The sequence below is a fragment of the Phalacrocorax carbo genome, chromosome 14 (genome assembly GCF_963921805.1).
Source record: "Phalacrocorax carbo chromosome 14, bPhaCar2.1, whole genome shotgun sequence".
In the NCBI taxonomy this organism is placed as follows: Eukaryota; Metazoa; Chordata; class Aves; order Suliformes; family Phalacrocoracidae; genus Phalacrocorax; species Phalacrocorax carbo.
In genome coordinates, this window is record NC_087526.1 from 11,533,530 (window position 1) to 11,559,035 (window position 25,506).

The 25,506-nt window shown below is 41.1% G+C and overlaps 1 protein-coding gene across 2 annotated transcripts in view; it reads left to right on the plus strand.

Annotated features, from left to right (window-relative positions):
• Positions 1-15: 15 nt before the first annotated feature.
• Positions 16-25,506, plus strand: part of STK4 (serine/threonine kinase 4) — a 47,807-nt gene continuing 22,316 nt past the window's right edge. For both annotated transcript variants that reach the window (XM_064465727.1, XM_064465728.1), the window contains exons 1-10: positions 16-161; positions 2,929-3,009; positions 3,837-3,965; positions 5,899-6,013; positions 6,565-6,729; positions 7,134-7,301; positions 7,859-7,996; positions 8,625-8,753; positions 11,041-11,227; positions 24,273-24,430. In XM_064465727.1, the coding sequence (XP_064321797.1) occupies positions 130-161; positions 2,929-3,009; positions 3,837-3,965; positions 5,899-6,013; positions 6,565-6,729; positions 7,134-7,301; positions 7,859-7,996; positions 8,625-8,753; positions 11,041-11,227; positions 24,273-24,430 (1,302 nt within the window). In that variant the 5' untranslated portion in view covers positions 16-129. The remainder of the gene's footprint in view (positions 162-2,928; positions 3,010-3,836; positions 3,966-5,898; positions 6,014-6,564; positions 6,730-7,133; positions 7,302-7,858; positions 7,997-8,624; positions 8,754-11,040; positions 11,228-24,272; positions 24,431-25,506) is intronic.

A 25,506-nucleotide genomic window follows, 5' to 3' on the forward strand; every position in this document is an offset into this window, starting at 1 on the left:
CTGGCTTCCGGCGGCGGGCGGAAGTTACGGCGCGGCGGGCTGCCATGGAAGAGTGAGGGAAGGAGCGAGGGAGGGAGGTACTGACAGGCCGATCGACCGACCGACCCACTCACCGACCGACAGATCGCCATGGAGACGGTGCAGTTGCGGCACCCGCGCCGGTAAGCAGGGCCTGGGGGTGCCGCCGTCCAGTCGGCCCGTGTCGGGGCCGCAGCCTTCCCGTCGCCGGGGCGCGGGGCTGAGGGGTGTCGGCGCCCCGGGTCTGGTGCCGGCGGGAGCGGGGCGGCCGGCTGCCATGAGCTCCTGCCCCTCGCCTCTCCGGCCCTGCCGGCGGGCGCCGCCCCGAGCGGGCGGGCGGCGGCGGGAGGAGCGCTGGGGGCCGCGGGCGGCAGCCGCTTTGCGCCTGGACGGAGCGGTGGGACCGTGCTGTGACAGCACCGAGCTCGGGTGGGTGAAAAACGGCTTAAAGTGAAGTAGCAGAGCCCGCGGAGGAGGCGTGGGCTCCGGCGGCGGCGGCGGCACCTCACAGCGCGGCTGTACGGAGGCTTTGCCGGCCCGTGACAGCGTAACGGCGGAGCCCCCAAGGGCACGGCTTTTCCCCGCGTCTCTCTTTGGGTGAATTTTGGGGAGGTTCGTAAGCCTCCCGGGGCCGTGCCCAGCCCTGGCACGCTGCCTGCTGTCCCGCTGCCCCACGCCGGGCCCGGTCACGCCGGAGGGGTGTGAGTCCGGGTCACCGAGGGGTTTTGGGGTGTCCCCCCAACGAAGACATCTATCTCTGAACACCAGGCTGCAGAGGAGAGGGTTTGCGGAGGGCGGCACTTGGAGATCAGCAGCAGTTTAAATGAAGTGTTGTTCCGTCAAAATACTATCAGTGCTTTGCAGCTGGGTCCCAGGGACGGCTTTCAGCAGCGAACAAAGGAAGCTGCCGGCTCTGGTCTTCAGTGACAGTGTTTTTTAGTTAAACAGTAGAAGAGCAATGTGTCTTCTATTTTAAAAAAGAGTTTGGTTTAGAGCAATTCTACAATTGCTTATGCCAGTATTTAACTGGAAGGTGATTCAGATTAGATCTGAATAATAACTTAGGCGAGATTAGTTTTGTGTTGCTGTTCTTCTGTCCGTCTGGTATAAACATACAGTAAAAAGGCAGAGCATGTCTTTGACAGCAGCGAGTGCGGTGGACAGACTGGACAGGGCAAAGTAATTGCGCTGACAGACTGTAGCAGAAATGAAATGAGGTAGTTTGATGCGAGCACAGTAGTTGTCTGGTTAGTGTGTTTAAGTATATAAAATGCCTTTTTTTTTTTTTAACAATTTAGGTTTCAACTTCAGCAAAAAGGATCTGCCTCTTGCATTGCTATTTTTTGGCTTTTTGGAAATGGCAACTTGTGTGCCCACTGATACATAGATTCTGTTTTCCCTTTTCTCCTCTTCCCACACCGTCCTACCTCCCTGTTTTCACAAGGACAAGTAACATTCTGTTGGTTAATGCTTATCTTTGCAGGGAAGCTAGTGACTACTTTCAGTATTTCACCACTTCCTGAGTCTGCTTCTTTATGTTTCCTTTGCTTCAGGAAGCCATTGTATGTACCCCATGCGTGAGCTGCTCCTCCTATATGGCTTTTGTGCATAAACATAATAGCCAGGGATCAACGAGCGGTTCTCACTCTATTTCTGAGGAAATTGGGATAAAAAGTTATATATTTAGTATAAAAATCAGCATGTTTGTGGCTGGAGTCATGACTCTTAACTGCAGCAGTAAGAGCTTTCAGTAGTAATTTGCAGTTGCAGGTGACCGTGCATGTTTCATTTTAAATGCTGCTTGCTGTGAGACCAGTACATTCTGAAAACTCCAAGACTTAAGTTACTGTGTTTTAACAGCTTGTATGAGCTGGTTTGGGAAGTTTGGAGGTTTTTTCTGTTTGGGTGTTTTTTTGTGGTTTTTGTTGTTGTTGTTTCAGATTTTTTTTCTCTTTTTTTTTAGTTCATGTGAAAATGAAAGAGCATTTGCTTGTGGGCTATTGGATGCTGTCTGTTCGACAGTAAAATACTTTGGTTTTGGAACTTTTTTCTTACATAGTCCTTAGCTGTTTAAGGAGGTTTCTCAGTGAACAGCTCTCTGGTGTGGTAGAGGTGGACTGAAACAAATGTGGTTGATCTTGTTGCTTTGTGTATGGAACCTCCCTGAAAGTTGTACTGGGGGCAAGGGGGGTAAGTGAAGGATTACAGTACAGAGCATGGTTTGTGGTTTGTTTTGTTTTTTTTTCTTTCCCCCAGGAAGTATTTCAGCTGACTCTTATTATCAATGCATGTAAGAAGGATCAACCAAGCAGCATTAAGATCCTGAAAGAGTCAGAGATCAGTTTCCGTTTTTTTTTTTCTTCACACCCCACCCCCCCCGATAGAATTTTCCTAGTACATGTCCAGGCCCACAAAGTTAAGATCTGAACTTCTGATGTTAAAAATGTACATGTGAGATCAGTATTACCTCCTTCCTCCCAACAAATGTATTCCACACATACTCTAAAGAATCAGGGAAGATGATGTTCCCTTTTGCGTGGCCTTACTACATATCCTTCCATTCAAGATATTGAACTTTAGCAGATATGTTCAATCGCTGCAAGACTCTGCAGTGCTGTGTGGGGATTTGACCACCAGCATTATAGATCCTGAGATGGGTTTCTGCCAAGAGGAACTGTAGATTTGTGTGCCTGATCAAATTCTGTTCTCTGAAATTCCCAGTCCTCTTTTGCAATTGGATGCTAATAATATTCAGTCTCCTGGTGAGGTGAAATAAACTTACTTCATAATCAATGGGCTTCATGCTAAGCCTTGCGTACCTTTAAGTGGTGCTAGTTATTCTTCTGTTTCAATAAAAACCAAACTGCTGTAAAATTAAATGTAATAATTTCTCTTTTCTTATACATACAGGCAGCTGAAGAAGTTAGATGAAGACAGTTTAACCAAACAACCCGAGGAAGTATTTGATGTATTGGAGAAGCTTGGAGAAGGGTATGTGTTCTATTCTGATGTCCCCAGCGTATGTTTCTCTAAGAACAAATCTATGTAATCAGGTGTGTTCAGTGGTCTCTGATTTTTCACTTTTGTTTTGATCCTGTTACTGCAAAGGTATACACTAACATAGTGATGGTGTTTGGTTAGTAACAGAATAAAAAATTTGTTCCCCGAGAGGAAGATATCCTAATCCAAACAGTAGCTCACAGCTCAGCAGAAGGGAGTTAAAACATTGTTGAAAAATTCCAGTCTGGAGTTGATAGGGCTCTGTGGGAACTTGAGAAGTTTAGTAGTTCATACGTGTGGTGGAAATGAACTGTTGCGTTGTACCACTTGGTAAGGCAGAGCAGCGTGGGAACGCTCAGTGAGTGACATGTTTGCCTTTTTAAGCAGCACATTTGAAGAAACTGATTTGTAAATCTGCCTGGCTGCTGTAAGTAAAGAAGGTGGAAATAAGACAGATAATATCTGACAAGAACAAGCAAACCTCTTGGACCAGAGCTGTGGTTCTTGCTGATGCTCTGCTGCTACTGCATGCAAGGAAAAGAGAATTGTAGTTGTTGGGTTAGTGTAAAAGGCCCTTCCAAAGCTCTGGGCAGTGTAATGATGGTTGTCTCCTTTCTGACCATCTGTGTGCTGTGCCTTGTTTTATTATAGGGTTTAGAAGCTAGTGGACTGATTATTTACATTAAAATACAAAATATTTTAAACAGAAGGATAGTTGATTTTTACCTGATGGCTGCACTAGCAAAAAGCAAAGCCATAACATTTGAATTTTTAAAATGTTATTGTATTCAGTGTTTGTTTAATATTTTGTTTTGTAGTTCCTATGGCAGTGTCTTCAAAGCCATTCATAAAGAAACAGGTCAAGTTGTTGCAATTAAACAAGTTCCCGTGGAATCTGACCTGCAAGAGATTATAAAGGAAATATCCATAATGCAGCAATGTGACAGGTAAACGTACACTGCAAACCCCATTATCAGTATGTAAAGAAAAGTATTGTCTATGATCTGGCATTTAATCAAACGAAAGCCATGATGTTGCCTTAAATGTTTTTTAAAAGGCTGGACTTGTACGATCAAGTTACCTCGTATCAACTGAGTCATGTTAACTGACCATTTGGGTAGTGTTAATCCAAGGAAAGGTAAGACAACAAAAATTGAGCTTGCAACAAGACAGCATTAAGCTAAGTTGAATAACCTTGCACTTGCTGCCAGCAAAGAGCCAAGCGTGTGAGCAGTTACTGCGGTTCTCCCCGTGCACTGTCACTTGTTCAACAGTGGTAACTGGATTGTGTGCTAGAACAGTAGTACCCATGTCCAAAGGGGTAATGAATTCTGAGCAAGTTTTGGTATGGACATAGAAAACTGTTGGAAGAGGGGGTTTTGTGTTTGTTTTTAAGGGGCACGTGGATGAGAGCCACTAATGCATGACTGCTCTTGCATGTGCATAATCTACCTGCCGTCATCTGCTTGGGTGGCAGAATTGTCCTTCCCGGCCATTTTCTGCCTGTGCAGGTTCTAGTGCGGTACAAGCTGTCTGCTGATCTGAGCATCCCCAGAATAACTTGCTGGCAGCTCTGCGGGCTGATGGTTGGCTCTCTGGGTTGTCTTTGCATGTTTCGTATGGGAAAAGATGTTGTGCTAACTTAGTTAATGAAGAACTCACGGGTGCAGAAGGCCTTTTCTCAAAGTGCATCCTAGGCTGAAAGATCAAAATATACTAATTTCTTCTGGTATTATGAATTTAGCCTTAAGAAACACTACTTTGATGGACTTCAGGCATGGAAAACCATTTAAAATAAATTACATTAACAATATAAAACTATGGTCCCAGTCACTCTACTGCACTTCACTCTCACTATCTTTAAATGAAGGCGACTGGTGACAGTCAACGAAATGTAACTTTAAAAGAAGGTGTTAGTGAAAAACTTACTGTGTAACTTGGAAAGCATTGCTAGTGTCTCTTTCCTAAAAGAATTTCAGTATTAACATTGTAAGGCCTAAAATGAGACCGTACAGTCACAAGCAGCAGAGGGAGTGAATCACTGGAGCATCACGTTCTCTCTGCAAGCGTTCAGGGACACTGCGTGGTGTGACTGACTTGCTAGTTTCACAGTTTTTCATTAGAAAATTTTCAGCAGAGAATAGATTAAATGCACTTTAGTTCCTTAGGTCAGTTCCCACAAAGTCAGGAACAGTTTTTTTGTTATTCTTCTGCTTTACCTTTTCCAGAGGACATGTAGTTATTCCGGTCAATATACTTTACTAGGTTGTTTGCCTTTTGGGCAGCCAGATGGCTGACTGTGAGAGACAGTCTTAGGTTGTGCTGGATTCCTGAAATACATCCTGGACTAAATTGTAGAAACAAGTACGTGCGTGTTGCAGTGGTGGAACATTTCTCTTAATGAGCATGGTAGCTGTTTTCCAGCAAACTTCAGACCTTATTTAATGTTTCCATTTGGTGGCAAATGCTCTGCAGCACCTTTACCAGGGAGTGCCATGGTCTGTTTCTCATTCCCTTGTCCTGCCTTCCTGCTTGCCACAGCACTGACCTTGTTGTAATCTGGTTCAGGGAGCTAAACCAGATTGAAGGCTAATTGCTCCTCATTTCTATAAGATCTACTTTCAGACAGTTGAGCTCTCTGAACTGACTTATTGGCAGGTCAGGTGAGCACCACTGTGGGGAAGACGCTTGGCAGGACTGCAGTAGCCCTGTGCAAGGTCAGATTGTTTTGGAATGCTTTTGATCAGAGTTTCAGTGGCACTTCAACTCTGAATTTCTAAAAACATATTTAGGGACTCTGCAGCATATTTTGGTTGTTCAGTTATGCTGGTTACTGGTATTTGACCCTTTGTTTTTTCTCCTTTTTTTCACATTTCTTAGTCCTCATGTGGTGAAATATTACGGCAGCTATTTTAAGAACACAGACCTGTGGATAGTCATGGAATACTGCGGCGCTGGATCTGTGTCTGATATTATTCGATTACGAAATAAAACTGTACGTCCTTTCTCCTTTGAATGTATAAATGGAAAATATGGATGTCCAGCAGCTCAAGGAAGCTGAGTTGTTTGTGCACTGGCGTTTGGACGTAATTCTCATGGGGTTCAGTGCCTGACACAACCATTGCCCATAACTTGAGGTGCAGGCCCTTTGTTCTTCTGAAAATGGGAAAGCTGATTATGTTGATCGAGTTTTGTTTATCTGGATAATATAAGTGGTGGAGCACTTTGGTTTGTTGGCTTTCCTGGAAACCCAGACCCATTCTGAATGATAGACTCCACTTTGCCTTACTTTGGTTACTGCAGGATAAGAAGTACTAGTTGAGAAAGGGTTGTGGTATGTGAAATATGGTACATATGCACATGGATGCTGGTTATAATCTAATTCTACTACATAATGCTGTAAGTTGCTAACTAATTTCCCATTAGTATGGCAACCTTTAGCAAAGGCAATTAAATGGTAATTAGTAAATCTCAAACATAGACTGAAACACGATAGTGTTAGGTCTCAGCAACTGATAGGTTGGCAGTAACTCTTCTTTTCTTTAGCTCACAGAGGAGGAAATTGCTACAATAGTGCAATCAACACTGAAAGGACTAGAATACCTGCATTTTATGAGGAAAATACACAGGGACATCAAAGCTGGAAATATATTGCTAAATACAGAGGGACATGCTAAACTTGCAGATTTTGGAGTGGCAGGACAACTTACAGTAAGTAAAACCAAGATGGTTGTTTACACCTCAGTTTTTCTTTTTAACCTGCATGTGAGTATGATGTGCTTGAGAAGTCTGATAAATTGTTCTAAACTGGTTTTTAGCACTTTACATCAACGTGAGATGCTAAACCAGCAAGAGATCAGAGCAGAGCTTCCTCTGTGGAAGCTGCTATACCTAAGTAATGGTCTGCAATAGCATTTGCTGTTTTCTTTAGGATATTTGTAACTTCTGTAAGCACATTTCAATTCCTCTTTGCAGCCCTCCGTATCGTAGTCTTGCTGAATCTTATAATGTGTGTGTGTGCAAGTGAAAGAGAATTAGGGTGAAAATTAATTAATGAATGTTTCTGGGTAATACCACTGCCGTTGTCTGGATCTTTGTGCTGCTGCTCTTCTCAGGACACCATGGCAAAGCGGAACACAGTTATAGGGACCCCATTTTGGATGGCTCCAGAAGTGATTCAAGAAATTGGGTATAATTGTGTTGCAGACATCTGGTCTCTGGGAATCACTGCAATAGAAATGGCTGAAGGCAAGCCACCATATGCAGATATTCATCCTATGAGGGTAAGGACTGTGGGCTTTTAAAATGTATTGCTGTATGGAAAGGTTTTGCTATTATAACTGTCTGACAAACATATCAACATACAATCTTGCTTTTAGTTTAAAGTAAATTATTTGTTTCTGTCAGTTCTTTGTACTGTTGATTAAATGAAAACCAGGTCTTTGAGAAGGAGAATCTGCATGGGAAGGAAAATCACCATCCTCTTCTGTTAAGGCATAGCTGAAGCTCCCTGTGTTGGGTGTGAAGAAATATATTTTCAGCTGTATTATCCAAAGTGATTTTTTTTTTTATGCAAGCACAGATTTTTAAGGCTTAAAAATGGCAGATTCACACCTTTCGGGGTAGATAATTGCTCAGACAGAGGTGTATGCACCTGGTGAGAAAACTCTGATTTCTTGCTACTTGATCCCTCTGAGCAAATTTGCATATAATGTTGGCACAAGCTCTTCAGAAGCAGCAAATTTGAAATGTCTGTCATTCTTAAGTACCAGGTATATGTTTGTGTGTATTGTTGGAAAGCTTTAAACTTTGGAAATCTGGAATATTCTTCTGTTTTCAGGCGATTTTCATGATTCCTACCAATCCGCCTCCAACATTCCGGAAACCAGAGCTCTGGTCAGACGATTTTACGGACTTTGTAAAACAATGTCTTGTTAAGAGCCCGGAGCAGCGTGCCACTGCCACACAGCTTCTGCAGGTGGGCCTTTTCTTAAAAGAACATAAGCTCTGGAGAAGGCTTGCTAGGGTTGGCAGTGCTGTGTGTTGAGATGCTGGTTTCATTTCTTGCTGCTCCTGCTCACTACAGATTTTACTTTTTAATATCTTACTTTAAAAATCTTACACTCCAACTTTTCAGTTATTCTCTACAACCACTCCAAACTCCTATCTTTGTCTTCTCTTTGTTGTTTTTTGTTTGGCTTTTAGAGGTTGTTTTTCTGTGGGTTTTTTTTTTTACTTTCAAATGCTCACCAGCACTGCCAAAAATCTGCGTCTTAAAACTCTGAAAAGGGGAGCCTAAATGAAAGTGATTGCTCAGAATGGTCTAGGCATGGTGATGATCTGTGTAATTGGTCCTTGACAGCCAAGCTGCTACAGAAATAAATAAGTAGTTGTGGGAGGGGAATGACCCTAAGCTCTCAGAGCAGTAGTGCCTTTGGAGCATGTTTGGAGGCTGGGAGGTCTCCCTTCTGTGCCAAACAAAAGTATTGGATTTTTATTTTAGTAGTGTATTGAGTTAAACCTTAATTTTGATTTGAAGTAACAACATTTTACTGTTATATCTTGGTTTGGATGCAGTACTGATTTGTTTTTGAAACACTCCTCAGCATCCATTTGTTAAAAGTGCCAAAGGAGTGTCAATTCTGCGAGACTTGATTAATGAAGCAATGGATATCAAGCTGAAACGTCAAGAGGCGCAACAGCGTGAACTAGATCAAGATGATGAAGAAAATTCAGTGAGTATTTAATAGCAACAGTGTACGAAGTCCAACTCTTGCACCTTTCATAAGGATTAGCTGCTTTGGATTTTGGTTTTGCAATACTTTGTCCAATTGCCCATGGATTTGACTTAGTTTGAGTTTTCTACTTTATGACTGCTTAAGCCAATGCTTGGTCTCTGCTCAATCTTTATATTTGAGAGCGATAGCTAGCCAGCATGTATGGCTTACTGTTTAGCTTAGAGTGTAGCTAGAGACTTGTGACTGAATAAGTCTACAAAGTAGTGTATGCAAAAGGCTTGATACATGTTCCCAGTTGGATTCTATTATTTATACAATAATGAGAATTTTTCACTCTAGATTCAGTTCTTAGACTGTTCTCCTAGTACAAAATAATATCATCTGTGATGCACTATAAGTTTTTTATATTGTTTTACTATTGTTGTGCTTTAGAACCCCCCTTATAGAAACTTTCTACTACACAAGAGCAACCGAGGGAAACCTGAGGTGAGGGCATGACAAGTGTTCAGGGGATTGCTGTGAATTTAAGTTTGGGCTCCTTGTTTCAGTGGTAACAGCATGTGAATATGGAAAGCATGTTGAAGGCTGGGTTTTTTTGAGCATCTGCCTGCTTCAGCCTGAGTAAGTGAAACTGGCAACAAAAGGCATTGTATGCTGGAGTCCTTTTCAGAGGTTAACCTTGAATAGCATGGTCCACAGTATCTATGCTGAAGACATTGTTCATCGAGTTTTCCAGTTTAGGACTGCCTATTTGTTCAGTGTTGAAGTAACTTTATTGGTCGTGTTGCCATGATGTGGACTCTAAGAGTATTGTCCCTACCTATTCTCCTTTGTTTCTGACTGATCTGGAGTCACATTGCTGAGAGATGGTGTCTGGTGTCTGTGTAGTGGAGCTGAGTGGTCTCTGTCAGTGTCCGTGTTTTCCCAAAGCTTCTCTGCTCCGTGTCTGCTAGCAAAAAAATGTTCCCAAGCACTTCCCAAGTGCTGTGGAAACTTCTGCTCTGGTCTGTTGTTAAATGATGTGTACCTAACAAATTTATTACTTCCTCTCACCCACTTATCTCCACATAAAATTATTTTTCCTCCATTAACATCTTGTGTAGTTTTCTCCTCCTCTTGCTATTGGTTTTGAGCTTGGGAAGTAAATTATATAAACACCCTTGGCAGGACAGATAAAATACATGGAACACTAGAACATGGTGGAGGAGTGTACTTTCTTTCAGTGACGCTGAGATGGAGTATTACAGCTTGATGTGCGAGACCTGTGTTTTCGCTCTAGCACTAATACAGATCAGTAAGCCCATGGTCACGCATAAAGAACTGTGAACCTCATCCTTATAACAAACCACAAGCATCTCATCCGAGGTGAAATGCCTAGAAGCTCTCCTGTAAGCCTAGGAAGTATATTCTGTTGTTGTAGCTGGATACCTGGTCCGCATTTCCAAGAAACTGAATAGATTGTGGAAATGTTAACCTTCATGAAGTCCTAGTCACAATATATACTTAGTGAAGCACACAGCACCTAATGGAACTGCTACCTCTGGCTAGCATAACTATCTGCCAGGACGTTCTACCAGAAGTTGTTTCGGGAGCTTGTGTTTTCCTACAAGGTTTGTCTCTTGAGCCTTGACAGCAAAAATTCAAACTTCTATAATATTAATACTTGCTAACAAATGAAAAGATAAGAAAGAATTTTCATCTGAAAAAAATGACTAGACTTTGATAATTGAATTCCTTTTCAAAGATTTGCAAATTCAGTTCATTTTTCTGCAGTGCTTCTGAAGTTCATAGCAAGCAAAGCTACCTAAATGTTAAAGACTCCTGAAAATAGGGTGATCATATCTCTTTGGTGTGCCACATGCACTCCAGACTTAGACCTGTTGTTGTCTAATAACTAATGACCCCTCGGTGAGCTGTACCGTTTGACACAGGGGTTTGAGGTCAACTGTTAAAACTGGCGCATGAATAGAAACACTACTGACTGACTGAGTATTGTAACCTACTCTTACGGACAGGTCACCAGGTCAGAAATGAGATACACATTGTGTTGGGAGGCTTCTGGTAGTTATTTATCTGTTCTCTAATTTATCATACTGGCAGAAAAGCATGAAGACTTTTCATTACGTGCTTGGAGATGACAGGGAGAGAACTAAGTGGATAAAACAAAATGTCGTATTGTAAAAATCTCTGAATTGCTAAGACTTGCTAGAGTCCTCGAATACAGCCACTCTTCACAGGACTTCACCAGCATCAGTAAAAATGTATTTATGGCATCTTTGTACAGGAAGAAGATGAAGCTGATTCAGGTACCATGGTGAGGGCGAGCGGAGATGAAACTGGTACAATAAGAGCCGTCAACACAATGGGTGATGGAGCCAACACAATGATAGAACATGATGGCACCTTGGAATCCCAGTTGGGTACAATGGTCATAAACACAGAAGACGAAGAGGAGGAGGGCACGATGAAAAGTAAGAAAACATCTTTAATGCCTAGAAATTACTTAGGACCTAATGTGGGCTATGATATGTATTCCTAACCTGCTTTGATATTTTTGGTAGCTTATTGTGATGCCTTTCGTCCGTAGGGAGCTAAAACTCTTAGGCCAATGCCCCCTGGCGGTAAAGAAGAGATGTCCTTTCTAGGTCCAAGTTTCAATCCTAGTCTTGCACTTGGTATTGCTGATGAGTTGGACACAATTTCCACAAGCTTCTGCACTGACTGAATAAGATCTGATTCTAGCTAGTATGGGGGTTTTGTTGTTCCTTTTTTGGTCTGTTTTGTCTTTTTCACAGAATGTAGAGGAGGGGGACTCTAACATAGGGTTAATAAAATTTGTGTTGCTTTAGAAGGTGATCTGGCTCTAACCTGGCATCTGAAGACAGCAAGTCTGTTTCAGAACTGATGCATCAAATTAAGGGCTAAGTTTATGAAATGACAAACATCTTGCAGGTTGCAGTGGGCAGAGCTAGCATCTCTCTAGACTTGTGTGTTTCTTTTAGTGTTGCTTTAATCACTAAGGACAACTGAATAAACTGTGTGTTGCTCTTCTGAGACATTCAAGTTGAAATCTGTTCTTCCCTGGAATACAAAAGCTTGCTAAAACTATAAGCCTTGTCGTACAGTACAAGATTTAAAATCATGTGACTTTGATCCCTGATAGTCTGTGGAGCTGGAAAAGGGTTAAGAATGTATCTTCAATTAAAGAAATGCCAGGGAGACCCTCCCTGGAAAAGTAAGACTAGAAAAAAAGAATCTTTTTCTCAGTTATGGATTCTCATAGAAATCCATTCCTGCTGACTGGGTAGTCTCAACAGTGCAGAGGCAGAGGTAGTCACAGATGACTCAGCTGACCAGCACGGATGGTTGTTCAAGGACTGAGGGAAGTGCTGAGTCGGGGCTCAGCAGAAGGAAAATATGACCGTCATAGTCAAGGCTTGTTCTTTTGGCTCTTGCACTGCTTCCAAAAACTTCCTTGGTCATCTGATTTTGGACCTTTAGCTATTGGGGAAGAGGAAAAAATTCTCAACAGGAGTCTGGAAAAATCCTTTCCTCACGAATTTCTGTGTTGAAAACTTCTTCCACATGAGGGCCCTCTAGAGCTGGTGGAAAGGTAATGGTTTTGAGAATGAAATTTCAGCAGAAGCCGTTTAAAGAGTTTTCCAAACTTTGGTAAACACTGATTCAGCACATTAAAAACCAGAGATGTCAGCCCATGTAGCAGCTTGTGGCAACAAAGACGATGGAGTAATGCCATTGGGTTTTGTGGAACAAGGTAGCTCAAGCAAGACAGATGCTTAGAGTAGCTAAAAGGTCACCCAAAGAGTGGGACATGTTAACAGCCTCAGTAAACCTAGTGAAGTTGATGTTTCTTTACAGACAGACAGCACTGTTAGTTTCTCATCATCAGTGTGTACTGTTCCATTTCGTGATTCACAGTAACAGACGTTTTACTGTCTGTGGCGCTCCTGCACTGGCTACCAAATGGTGTACAAGTAAAGCACCTCTTCAGTTTATCTTCCTGTGTCTAACATACTTATCTTCTCACCATCTTTTTAAGATTGCAACACTTGCTCCTGAAAATCCTCTAATGCTGTCTACAAAGTAGTAGACAGAGGCTTGAGGAGATCCCTTTGATAATACCTCTCTTGCAAGGGCATACTCTTGTTTTGATTAGAATTGTTTAAGAGGATGTTGCAATGTCTTTAATACAGTGCAGTATCTAACCTCAAGAGGGAGCTCCAGAACAAGCTCCAAGAGCTCTAGATCTCTGTGACTAGAAAGTCCTTAGACTTCAGACTTCTTAAAAACATGCTGTTCTTCAACTGGTGCTGCATAACAGTGTTCAAAGCTGGGTATGCAGCAGAAGTGCTTGAGCAGCTCTGCCTTCTGGAGGAAGCATTGTGAGATCCTGGGTGCAAGCGAGGGTTGACACTGGTACCGTTTTCATGCCGGTGGGTTTCACACAGCAGTGTCTAGTGACACCCAGATGCACTCAGCACTCTGCTGCAGGTTGTGCTGCATTTTAATAACCTGTACCTTGATTCCAAGAAAGTTGATGTTAATGAAAATGTTTGTACCAGTCTAAAACTTAACTTTTCCATAACACTTTATTCTCCTCCTTCCCCAGTAGCATAATGCAGAAATTCTTGCTGCCACACAGAGCAGTTCTGTGTTTTTCTTGCACGCACTGCAAGGCAGTGTCTTTGAGCAGCTTGCCCTTCATGTGAATTGCCTATACCTCCATTTTTCAGCTTGCCATTTCCATATTTGTGCTCTCTTAACATTCAGTTAAATTGATTTAGGTGTAAAGCTCATCAGCCTGCTGCAGAACTCTCTGGAGCAAGTTCTTTTTGTAATCTTAAATATAAATGTAATAATGCTGTTTGGAAACTGCTGAGTTTGAAGAAGCTTCATTGATTCATATTTTTAAAGAAGTCTGTATTTCACTTGGCAGCTTGTGTTATGACTCACAATAAAACTTGTTTTAAGTCAATAAAAAAAGATCTGATTTTTCTTGCATGGCATTAGTTAGGAGAATTTAGCTTTCCTAGGTGTCTGGGGCTTCTTCACTGCAGGCTTCTGAGCATGTGTTCTAGCCCTTCCTGTTAATATGAAACAAATCTGTGTCTTTGGTATGGTTTTGTTTCTTCTTAACATAAAAAAAGTGTTTAGAGGACATTCAAATATGATGCTTTGGACAGGATTGCCTTAGAAATCTCTAGCAAACAACTTCCAATAGCCTTGAAAGTAATTCTTGCATAAATCAATCCATGACTTGTCAGGCTCAGAGGAAAAGCATTCTCAAATTCTACTGTTCTACATTGTAGGGGAAGTTTTGTTTTGTAGTCAATTAAGCTGTAATTCTGATTGCTTAAATTCTTTCATTTGCTTGGCTTTTTTTCTGGGCACTCAATATAAATATTCAGGCAGCATTAAAAATGCCGCTATGACATTCTGTTACGCATTTTGAAAACACTCAAGTGATTGCCTGAAACCGCAGATACTAAATTGTACTGCGACACATTTTACTTATAAATCGATTGCTAACAGATTACTTATGGATTGCAGTTAAACTATGCCAGGAAAACTTTGGAAGTAGCTGAAGAACTATAGATGAACAATCATTTATAATAACAGACATTTCCGTTGTGCTTGAGAGCTGGAATAACTTTGGAACTGTGAATATGTCTGAAATAATCTTTTTTAATTTTTCTGTGAGTGAATATGTAGTGCTGGTAAATAGTGCAGCATTTTTTACTCTTTCTTTTCTTGCTGTTTCTGCTTTATTTGCTGTAGGTTTTTAGATAGTGGAAATTTGGCATGAGTTTCTCTTCGATTTAAAGAGTGGAACATAATTTTATAACAAAGCCGATAAACATATTGCTTTACTTGGACTCTGCAATATGATCAGATCCAAGTGAAATAAGATCTAGTTTGTCTAGTAGTATAATCTGTCCTATTTTCTATGTTAAAGTGCCTCTTGCTTGTTTAAGCACCAAATAAAACGATACTGGAGAATGTAGAACTGCCAACAGTGGTGTGAGTTGGGCTGTCGGGTTTTTGGGTCGAGATGATCAAGGGATTTGGAGAGGGTGGAAGAAACGTGGGTGTGAGGTTTTTGCTAACGTGGCACGCATTCAGTAGAGCGTCTGGTGCAGGGGTAGACCAGAAGCTCTAATAACGCTGTTGCCCCTACCTTGATAATGTAATGAATTGTAATGTGCGTGTAAAAATTCTTAATACTTTGTGAATGTTTAAAATAAAAAATTCTAGGTTTAATTCTTATAATAAAGTTAGGGGTGGTTTGGATTTTGGTATGCTTTTACCGTGCCCATGCTGCTGAGCAAGGTTGTGTCCTTTTTAAAAAAAAGGTATTTCCCCTTTTGAGGGGCGTTTGGGTTTCATTAGCAAATTAAATGAGCTGAGATGCAAACTTGGCAACTTCCTATTAGGAAAAATATTCAGAGAAGACTTGTTAGTCTTGGTGGCTTTGTGAGACATCCAGTGGGTGACACTTAAACCTAAACCAGAGAAGTGTGACTGCCAAGACTCAGGAAACTTTTTGTCTCCACTAATTAACCTGTACTACTTCATGTAAAGCAATGACTGTAAAAGCTGTAACGTGAACAGGAGAACAAATATGGTGACAGAAGGTTTATGTGATTGCATTAATATTGTAATTGAATAAAGTATTACTGGGATGTAGCTGAGGTAGCTATAGGTGGTGTAATTTCAGTAGTTGTCCAAAAAAGTGCAGATGCGTGTTATCCAAATAGCTGATGCAGGTACTATAGAGAACAGCCCCACATTTTGTCAGGATTTACATTGTGTATGTCAAAGATACTGGCTGTGTTTTGCCTGTTTTTCTCTGTAGACCATAGCTCTTTGAAGCAGCTTCCCACTACTTGGTGTTATTAATGTCCAGTGGTACAGTTCTGTGTTTAAAATGAATTGGTCCATTAAGGCATAATTGGACCATAAACCACTCTTACCATTATGCATTTAAATAACGCACTGTTTATAGGAACACCTACATTGATTAAATTCTTGAACTGTAAGAAGCACAGTCCTGCTACTCTTGAGGTGTAGAGAATACAAATCTTCACAGATAAGTCTTCTAGCTGTGTTACTTTTTTTACTTAATAGCAGCCTTGCTGGCAAACTTGAGATAAGCAGTGGCCAGCACATTTTGGTTAAGAATATCAAGTTATGTGGACAGTATTTTTAAGCAATGGGAGGAGTTGTATAAGCTGTCATTTTGTTGTTGGCTTTTTGCTGTGGGTTTTGGTTTTTCTGTTTGAGTACTGGTAGGCTACCGGAGTTCCTTGCAGCGTGTTAGCAAATGAAACAGTGGTTCTGCGCAGGCTGAAGCATGAAGAAAAGTTAAGTCCAGGGTCTAAGTTGGATGCTTGTCCACCTTTGGTTGTCCTGAATATTTGACAAAGCTTTAATGCTAAGACAAAATTATCTGTTAATATTTATATTTTCAGAGACCCTGAAATTTGAGAAAGAGATGTATGTGTTTAACACAGCTATTTTTCCTGTTCCTAACACTTGATTATTAAGCACCCTGCATTTGTGATGGTGAGGAATAGAAAGTAGGCGTGGTTTTTTTAAAATTGGGGGGGGCGTGGGTTTTGTTTTGTTTTTCTTTTTTCTGGACAGAAGCATTGTCTTGAGGAAGAGGGGAAGTATGGCTCTCAGCCCTGAATACCATACAGGAGGCAATATGTTTCGAGAGGCTCAACCAAGAGAGTAGTAGTCAATCATTTAATAAGTATACCTCTGTCCCATATGCATGCATATATTTGCACATACAAGCAAATTGTAACCTACCAGTCTCTTCTGAGAATGAACTTGCTTCCTACTGAATCAAAATAAACCCTGCAGAAAGCTTTCCTCTGGAGCAGGAATGAGGAAAATCTATAAACTTTTAAATTTCTTAATAGCGGAAGTTTAAAACCAAATTTGTTTTTACCAGCAGATTTTCAAGCTTCAGGAAAAAAATGTTCATTGTGGTGTTTTCTGTTCTCTGTAGATAAGTAAATAAGTTTCTGGGTTGTGAATACCAAGGGTGTTAACAAATGTTACCTTGGTTATATGCCATTCGGAGAGCCTGAGCTGTTACCCACAGCGTGCTGGACCTGAAGACTGCAGCCCTGTTGATGAATTTCTTTCTCGTTAAGATTCATCAGTACCTGAGCCAGATGATGCAGGATATGAAATGTTCACTTTTTTCTAGATGCACCTTCAGGTCTCGCTGCCAATGTCGTGTACTGTAGTTGCTGGACTAAATTAGCAATTCAAGCTAGTGAGGTGAAAGATGTAGGTGTCCACTGAAAATTTCTGATGGAGGAGGAAAGCTGCTACGTATTTATAATCTTTTCTGAGTTTTTATGTAAAAAAGATTCAAAAGGAGGTAACCTGGTCTTGAACAGCTTTCGTTACTGTGAGGATTTCCTCCTCTTTCAGGAAAAGTCCTCAATTGTATACACCTCAGCTTGGGATGAGTGCTGGTACTCTTTTGCTTAGATGACTTTGATGTCTTATATTCATTAAAAGAGATTAGTTAGGATACCTAGCACTGATTATTTTTTTTTTTTAATGGTCGTTTAGGAGCTCCTTCTTCATAGCAGGACCTGTCAGGCATGTTCTGCTTTGATTTAGTTTGAGATAGACCATAATTATGGAAAGGCTTGTCCTCATAAGCGTCAATAGATATGAAGTGTTATGTGGTCTGCTTTTAATGTGAGGAAATCTCAGCTTGTGTTGCCATGGGGTGAATTCATTACTGATGGAGCACTTTCTGCTGTGGTTGAATAAATTGGCATCTCTCTCCTCTGCTTCATAAAATGACTCAGTCCTGTTCATGCTGTACAAATTATGCTGTCCAGCTGCTAAAGTTCATCTGTGATCCCTGAGAAATAGCCCAAAGCAAATAAAACTGCAATTCTCTTCTAAATTTAATGTTAATGAAGTGTTGCTTGAACATAATCATCAGGCACTGTTTTGTGCATCCTAATATGTGGGCATTTTAAACCTTAAAGTTACATAATTCAATGTAAAGCTGGCAGAAGCTTACTGAGACTACTGGGGACTAAGCCTGGACGTGCTAAGTCAGTGAAGAGGTCTATGCTTATTTAGACCACGGAAATGAAAGATGACATTGGATGCAAGAACTCTTTTAAAAAAAAAGGGGGGGGGGGGGGGCAGGCAAGGGGGGGAGGTGAGCACTGTAGAGTATTATGGTTTGAATGCCAAAGAGCTGAGGCTTGCTCAAGAATCAGCACATATACACTGGCCTCCCATAAACTTTAGACTGGAAATGAGAGGGTTTATAACTCCAGGAGAAGAGCAAGCCTGTCAACAGCAAGGGCAAGGCAGACCAATTGCTTTACAATAGATCTTGATCCCTCTCTGAAAGCGACTATATAATCTTGTGCTGCTTGTCCCAGGGGATCCCTTCTGGCATTATGTCTGACTAAAGGCAGTGATAGCTCTACTTTCTTTAAAGTTAAGGTGAGTGCTCTTCACTGCATCTCTGCAGAGCTCCTGTTTTCACCTCCTGGTCACAGGGGCTGCATCTTCCTGAGATTTGTGCAGGGCATTCATGGTACTTTCCTAGCACAAGTAAACTTAAAAATGTTTAGTCTTGTTGCTCCTGACACCCCATTCTCATGAACGCATATATTCCCTGGAGCTGAGATCAGTTGTCTTTCTGAAGATTGCAGTCTTCTGAAATATTGACAAATTAGTGTATGTGTCCCAAGTATCATGTTTTAGTTTGGTATTGCTAATGTAATAATTGATCATTGATAATTTACATCATCATCTTCGTAGATGAATTCTGTAGTGTGATCTCCTGACTGTTCCCAGTCACAACTCTACCTCCAATTTTTGTGATATGAGGAAATATCTCCCCATGGCTTCAAGAATAGGTATTTTAAAGTATTAACTGTGTTAACTGGCTTGACTAAAGAACACACACAATGTGGCCCTGAGGTTATCCTTCTCTCTCATGGTAAGTTTTGTGACTCTAGAATTCACCCCAGGTAGAAAATAGCAATCTCTTTCAAGAGGAAAGAATAGCAAAACAAGAATTCTGCTGTCAAGTTGGACTAGAGGAGAATAACTTTAGAGAAGAGGAGAAATTCTAGTTTCATTATTCAGCAAGCTTGTTCAGATAGAAGGACTTTGTAAATCCCACTTTCCTTTTGAAGGCATCCTTTGAAGCTGATGAGCTTCTGAAAATTTTCAATTGTGAGAGCTAATTTGACAAAATCAACAAAATGAGTGCTTTGATTTCTGGGATGAGATTATAATGATCTGGTTTCACAGATATTTTTTACTGCCGGAAACAACAGTAAATTTCTTGCTGGTTTAATTGACTGTGCTATTTCTTCTTTATCATGATACTGTCTCGGCAGCATCATATGGAGATACAAATGTCTTGAAGGCTGTCCACACCTTCTTTGTCATCTTTTGCTTGATGTGAGGAGGTCTGTATGCTGTGCAGTCAGCCACTAAGACTGACCTCTTCCATTCCCTCAAGTGTTCAGGAAGGTGACGTTGTTTGGGAGGGAGCACATTGTTTTAGTTTGTCCTTAAAACTTGCCCTTGCTGTAGCCCAGCAGAGGAGGGGATCCAGTATGCTGTTACTGGAGTTGCCTTGCTGGCTGCTTGCAGTGCCCTGCACGTATCTGTCAGTCGTCTTTTGGCTTGTCTGGGCTATTTGTGCTTTGGGGAAAGACTGTCCCAGCTTGCATGGTACCACATGCAGTTGGACTTTTGCTTTCCAGTGCTGAAAGGGTAATACTATCCCTGAAATCAGTAGCAAGCTTAGCATGGTGCTTCTTTAAAAATCAAAAGCTGAGGGGATACTTGTTCACAACTTACAGCATTCTCTATCTTTGGACCCACCAGTTTCACATCTTTTTTTGTTCTCGCACACAACAAGACTAATGTTCTTACACTTTTCTAAACATGACTTTATACCAGGCAGTGCTTGTGAGTTTTCTGCGGGGGGCTTCTGCTCTTCACTGCACAGCACACTGAACATGGAGCAGTCCTCCCAGCAGCTGTGGCTCTGCACAGCGAGCCCAAACCTGCAGTCCTGCAGTCAGCTGGACTGGCTCCAGCAGAGCTGTGGTGTTCCATTTGTGTAATTAATATAGCTCCTAAAAAGATGACTGCGTATCTAAATGGTAGACCGTTAATGGCTCCAGGGAGCTCTCGCAGCTCATCCTTATCAGCCACTCTTTAGGTTCCAAAATAAATGCATGGTGAAGTCTTTCTTGTCACCACAGGGTGACCTTCTCATAAAAGGTCTTCTCTGCCACACCTGTGATCTCACTTTCTGTCAAATGTTCATATTTTAGTCTAACTCTGTAAAACTAGGAAGTTAAATGCTTTTTGGCACAGACACGTTTAGTGCGGTGTCATCTTTCAGCAGCATCTTCTGCTGCAAATAGCAGTGATCGATTTTTGTCTTCAGCTGCCTGTTATCACAATCTTAAAGATATAGCAGCCTGATTCTTGTGTTGAATTAATAGCAGATCGTCTTTGGAAAGATGACACTGTTAAGTGCCACGATTAATGAAAAGAAACCCAGTTGTACTGGGGGGGGTAATTGATTTGGTGTAATGTCGTTCTGTCTCAGGGAGCGTTTCTGTCAGTCTTGCTGCATACACGCCCCTACTTCTCAGTAGCAACTAAAATCTCAGACATTTTAGATCTGTATTCTGGGTGTTTTTTATTTTATATTATCTTTTTTCCATTCTTTATCAGTTAGCAATCTCTATTTTAATCAGTTTAAAAAATAAACCGACATTAAATAAAGATGCAGTTTTACATGGTGTTGTGTAGAAATGTACTAAAATTGGTGGCTAAATATAGTAAAATTGGTGACTAAATGTTGCATGCATTTCAAAGGCCTGAGGTGACTGCAAGGTTAGAGGTGTCTGACAGTGGGTGTGAAGAGTGAGTCGCAGAAGAGCTTGGCTTGGCAGGGACCTCTGGAGGCCATCAGTCCAATTCCCTGTGTGATGGCTGGGACCAAGTGCAATGTCAGATCCGGTTGCTCAGGGCCTTGCACAGTTGTTCCAGCCCTGCTCTGTTGCACAACCATCTCTGTTGCGAAAACTTTCTTCCTTATGTTCAGCCGAGTTGCCCTTGCTGCAGTTCAGACCATTCCTCTCATCCTTTTGCTGGAGAGCCGTGCTCTGATGGCCTGTTGGGTGGGAGACGGTGGCTAGAGCCCCCCCTGCCCTCCCCAGGCTGAACACACGCCCTTCCCTCCCACCCTCTCAGCACAGCAGAGACCCCTTCCATGTCCTGGCAGCCTTCTGCTGCAGCCCCCCAGCTTTTCAGTCCCTTGCACAGGTGGGACTGAAAATCCAGATGTACTCTTCAGGATTATAAACCACCACCACCACAACCATTTCATGTGCTTCCTTCTTCGTCTGTTTTGTTTTTGCATGAGACAGAAGCTTTAGTAAATAAAACTTCATTTGGATATGTCTTTCAGTAATTCAGTGATGCTACAATAGGATGTTCTTCAGTAGATGTAACTGGTCATTTACAAAAATTGCAGTTCTTGGTAAAATACAAGATGTGGGGAAATGAGCATGATTATTTTAAGTGATAACTCTGAATTAAGTTCTGGTATGAGTGAACAGTCTTTTTAAAAAAAATAGAAAAGAACTGAAGAAACCAAGTCACTGGAGTGAAACACTTGCTTTCAAAGTCTGCTGTGCTGCAAACAATTGTTTTCAAAACATAGAGTGCAAGCTTTATTTAGATTGTCTTTTTTTTTTTCCCTAGGAAGACTGCATTACTGAGACTGAGACCTAGGCTGGCTGTCAGTAAACTGTGTATAGGTTAGCCTAGGTAGTTATGAATTCCTCTTCTTCTACAAAATTTTTTGGTGTTAAACATTGCTGCAGTTGGCCATAAGAGCTTACCTCCTGCTTCAAACAGGCTGGACTACAGCAGAATACAAGGGGTGTATTTACTTCATTCTAAATAAATGTTTTATCACTTAGCAGTAATTGGATTGCTATTGTATTTCAGTAATTATTCCCAACAGCAAATCTGTTCTCTACTTTGCAGACGTTTCCCTGACTGACCTTCACTCAGCCTGTCTGAAGGTGTCTTTCTTGATGTAATTCTGTGTCAGGAGTTTTTCAGTTTTTAAAAAAGGGGAACTAGTGTCAGGGGTAGAATAATTTGTCTTTGCTCCAGTTGTCGTGGTGCAAAAGTATAAGCACTTCAGTTCATGCTTGAGCTTTTAGCTGACCCTGGAGAGGCAGCACCATGCACTGCTTTTTCAAAATGCATCATGACATTTCAGGCTGTGTAGAACCACACTTCTCTCAGTATCACAACCCAAATATCCTGCCAAGATTTCTCAAACTTTGCGGAAATTTGGTCTGTATTTAACATGTCTATAGGCAAATCACTTCCTAAAGTATCTCATAGCTGACCAAGGAATTCATATACTTGTCTGAGGATCAGGCAGAGTCTGCCAGGGAAGTTCTGGATCACTGGATGGCAATTTTATGTGCAAGAATAGTAGTCGGTGATTAAATCTTAATGGGTTTCCAGAGGACCTAATATTTTTTCGAGAGGAAAGCACTGCTGAATGTCCTGAGTGAGGATTAGCCTGCCTTCTGAACAAATTCTTGTAGGAGAGTCTCTGTGTAACGCAGACCCCACAAACCCCCCGAAGGATGGCTTCATCCCCGTGTGGTTGTCTGAAGCTCTAAACTTTTGGTTGATTGCCTGCCTGCCAGATTATATTTATTACAAATATATGGCATTTGACAGTGAACTCATTTCCACAGTCCAGAATTAGGCTATTCTGATGCCATTTTCTGTTAACTCTAGTCCTAGTCCTGCTTTCTGAAAATGATGGTTTCTGCATTGCCTAAAACATATGTTTCAAGTATGATTAACCTACTCCAGTGTCTGGAGAGCCATATTTTATCAGAACAAAAACATTTTACTAGGTATTGTTACAGTGCTTACTTCTATTACACTCGCAGGTTTTTGTGAAGCATTTTATCGTAAAGAGCAGCACAATGGCATTAAGCTGCGAGTAGCCTTTAGCTGTGGTGGCAGCTGTCATGGTCTTGTGGTGCAGCCCTGTTAAAGCATGTTTTCTGTGCAAGCCTGCCTCTTCATTTAGACTGAAACTCTTTACAAGATATTAGCCACACTGTAACTCACAGGTCAGGCTGGTTTTAAGCATGAGTAGTCTGGGCAGCATCTGATGCTGTGTCGGTTGCACTAGAAAAGAAATCTTCCCTTGGAGATAGTGAAGGTCATTCGATCTTGACTTGCTGTGAAGTTAAAATCTGTGTTTTCTTCCTGTATTGGTTTTTATGTGGTCTCTGCTAGCAATCAGTATGTTCATCCTCTCACTTTTCATCATTTGCTTCCCTACTACGCTATTGTCACCCTACAGCTGAAGCCCACCTCCTTTCCCTCCTAACAGCACTGGGGATCTCCTTTGATCTGGGAACGTGTGACGTTGCGTTTCTTCCTTCAGTGGTGGAAACCTGTTTGAATGGGTTGCTAGATTTATGAGCAGTGATTCGGACAACGTGATGGCTGAAGTAAGGAGGAGTATGTTAGTACTCCTATCTCTAATCCCACCAACTACCCAACGTACCTAGGCACCCTATGAGAATGTAATTTTTCTAGCTCTTTACTCTTAATGTATCAGCAGCATTCTTCCTTTTCGTTTAACTTCTGTTTGTTCTAATGAATAATTTAGACAAACAAGAATAACATAAATCTAGTTGTGCTAAAGCTTTGTGCTCTTGGCTATATCCTTCTATCAGTATGGGTGAACTCTTTCTTTGTTATTGAGAACAGTGCTTGGGTGGCTTATGAGACCCCCTCTTACAAATCAAAGTATTCATATTTAGGGGGTTATTTTGACTCCTCTCTCTCTCTTTATACCCTTGCCCATTTCTTATTACTCTGAGTTTCTTAAATGCAGTCTAGAATTGAATGATTAATCCATGTATCTGACTTATTTGAGTAATCCACAAAGAAAGTGTGTTCAGAGTAATTAACTCACAGAAGGAAAACCAGGGCAGTAAACTTTTAAACTTACTAGCTGACTAATAAAAAGAAGGGGAAAAAAAAAAAAAAAAGGTATGCAAACTAATTCATCCTTTCCACCCAAGAAATGTAGAACTTGACTGCTTCTACCAAAGGCAAGTTGTGGTAGGTAGGCATTGTAGATGTGGTCTTCCAAAGCCTTGCTTCTGTACTATGCCATTTATAAACACCAAGATGAGTTTCTGCTTGTAAAGCAATGCTGTACAGTCAGTTTTATATTTGAAAAGCTGCCGAAAAAATCGTACTTTAGCAGTACTACGTGATTTAGTGTGTGCTAAAAAAATAAAAAAATAAAATCACTTTTGGGCATGATGCAAGGCAGTATAACTGAAAATATATTTTTCAAAACAACTGGTTTTTTTTTATTTTTAATATTTCCAGGGAGGGATGAAACGATGCAGCCAGCCAAACCATCATTCCTTGAATATTTTGAGCAGAAGGAGAAGGAGAATCAAATCAATAGCTTTGGGAAGAATGTGTCTGGCCAGACAAAAAATTCATCCGATTGGAAAGTACCACAGGATGGAGACTACGAATTTGTAAGTCTATACTTTGAAATTCAATCAATGTGACAATCTTTCTAGATTTTTTTAGATTTAGAGTTTTAGTCAGAGCTGCTATAAGATTATTTCTTGTTTTGACAGACTAATGGAAACTTGAGGAGATTCTAATTGCTAATGCATTTGGATGGGGCATTTTGAAAAACTCATTTTCTTTAGGTATTTCTCGGTAATCATAACCAGTCATTATCTCTATATTTTCCTTGTTGAAAAACAAAGGAACAAAAAAGCCTGAGGACATGAGGTACAAGCTATCTTGCTTTACTTCCTCATTATGCGTTTAAAATTAAAAAAAAAATAGAATTCCAGATGGCAGTTGGAAAATGCAAATCCTGAATGTGTAGTGTCAGAACCATTGAATTTCCTTGTTTTTCTCAAGCTTTGGCACTGGTTTTTGTGTTATTATATAAACATTGAGCTTGTCTTAATTTCTCTTTCAAATCCTCAATTTCAGTGCTCCTAACTAAGGTTCACGTGCTCAGAATTTTCACGAATTTTTCAGAAGTCCAAAGTAAGATCTATTATTCATAAGTTTTATGATCTAATTCTTTTTGTGAGGATGGAAAATTTCTGGTTTGAGTTCAAAATGCCAGATGTATGCTCTGCTGAACACTGTTCCCTCCACTGCATTTTTCTTTCAATGATACTTCACTGCAAGCACTTTTTACTTTAAGTGCATTGTGTGTCCTTATAATGTCTGTTCGTGTTGCCCCTGGTTCAGGTTGTCACGCTGCATTCAGTAGCTGGTGAGATTCACTCCACCTTCACAAAGCAGCGTGAAAGCAAAATCCCTCTGCTAGTCACGACTCGAGATGCTTTACTTTAAGGCTGGAATAATAGCTGGAGCCTTTCATTCTCTTTGTATAGATTGTATCGACTACCGCTGTTACATATATTTTGTTGTCTTTGCTGCTGCATCTCACATTTTCCCATTTAGACTGAAAAGGATGGGTAGCCGAGGGGACCTGCTGTGTTCCCTCATAGCCCTTTGCAGTGTTGTTTAGCTAGAAGGCTAAAGTCACTGCATAAACATGTTTTGCAGAAACAACCTGCAA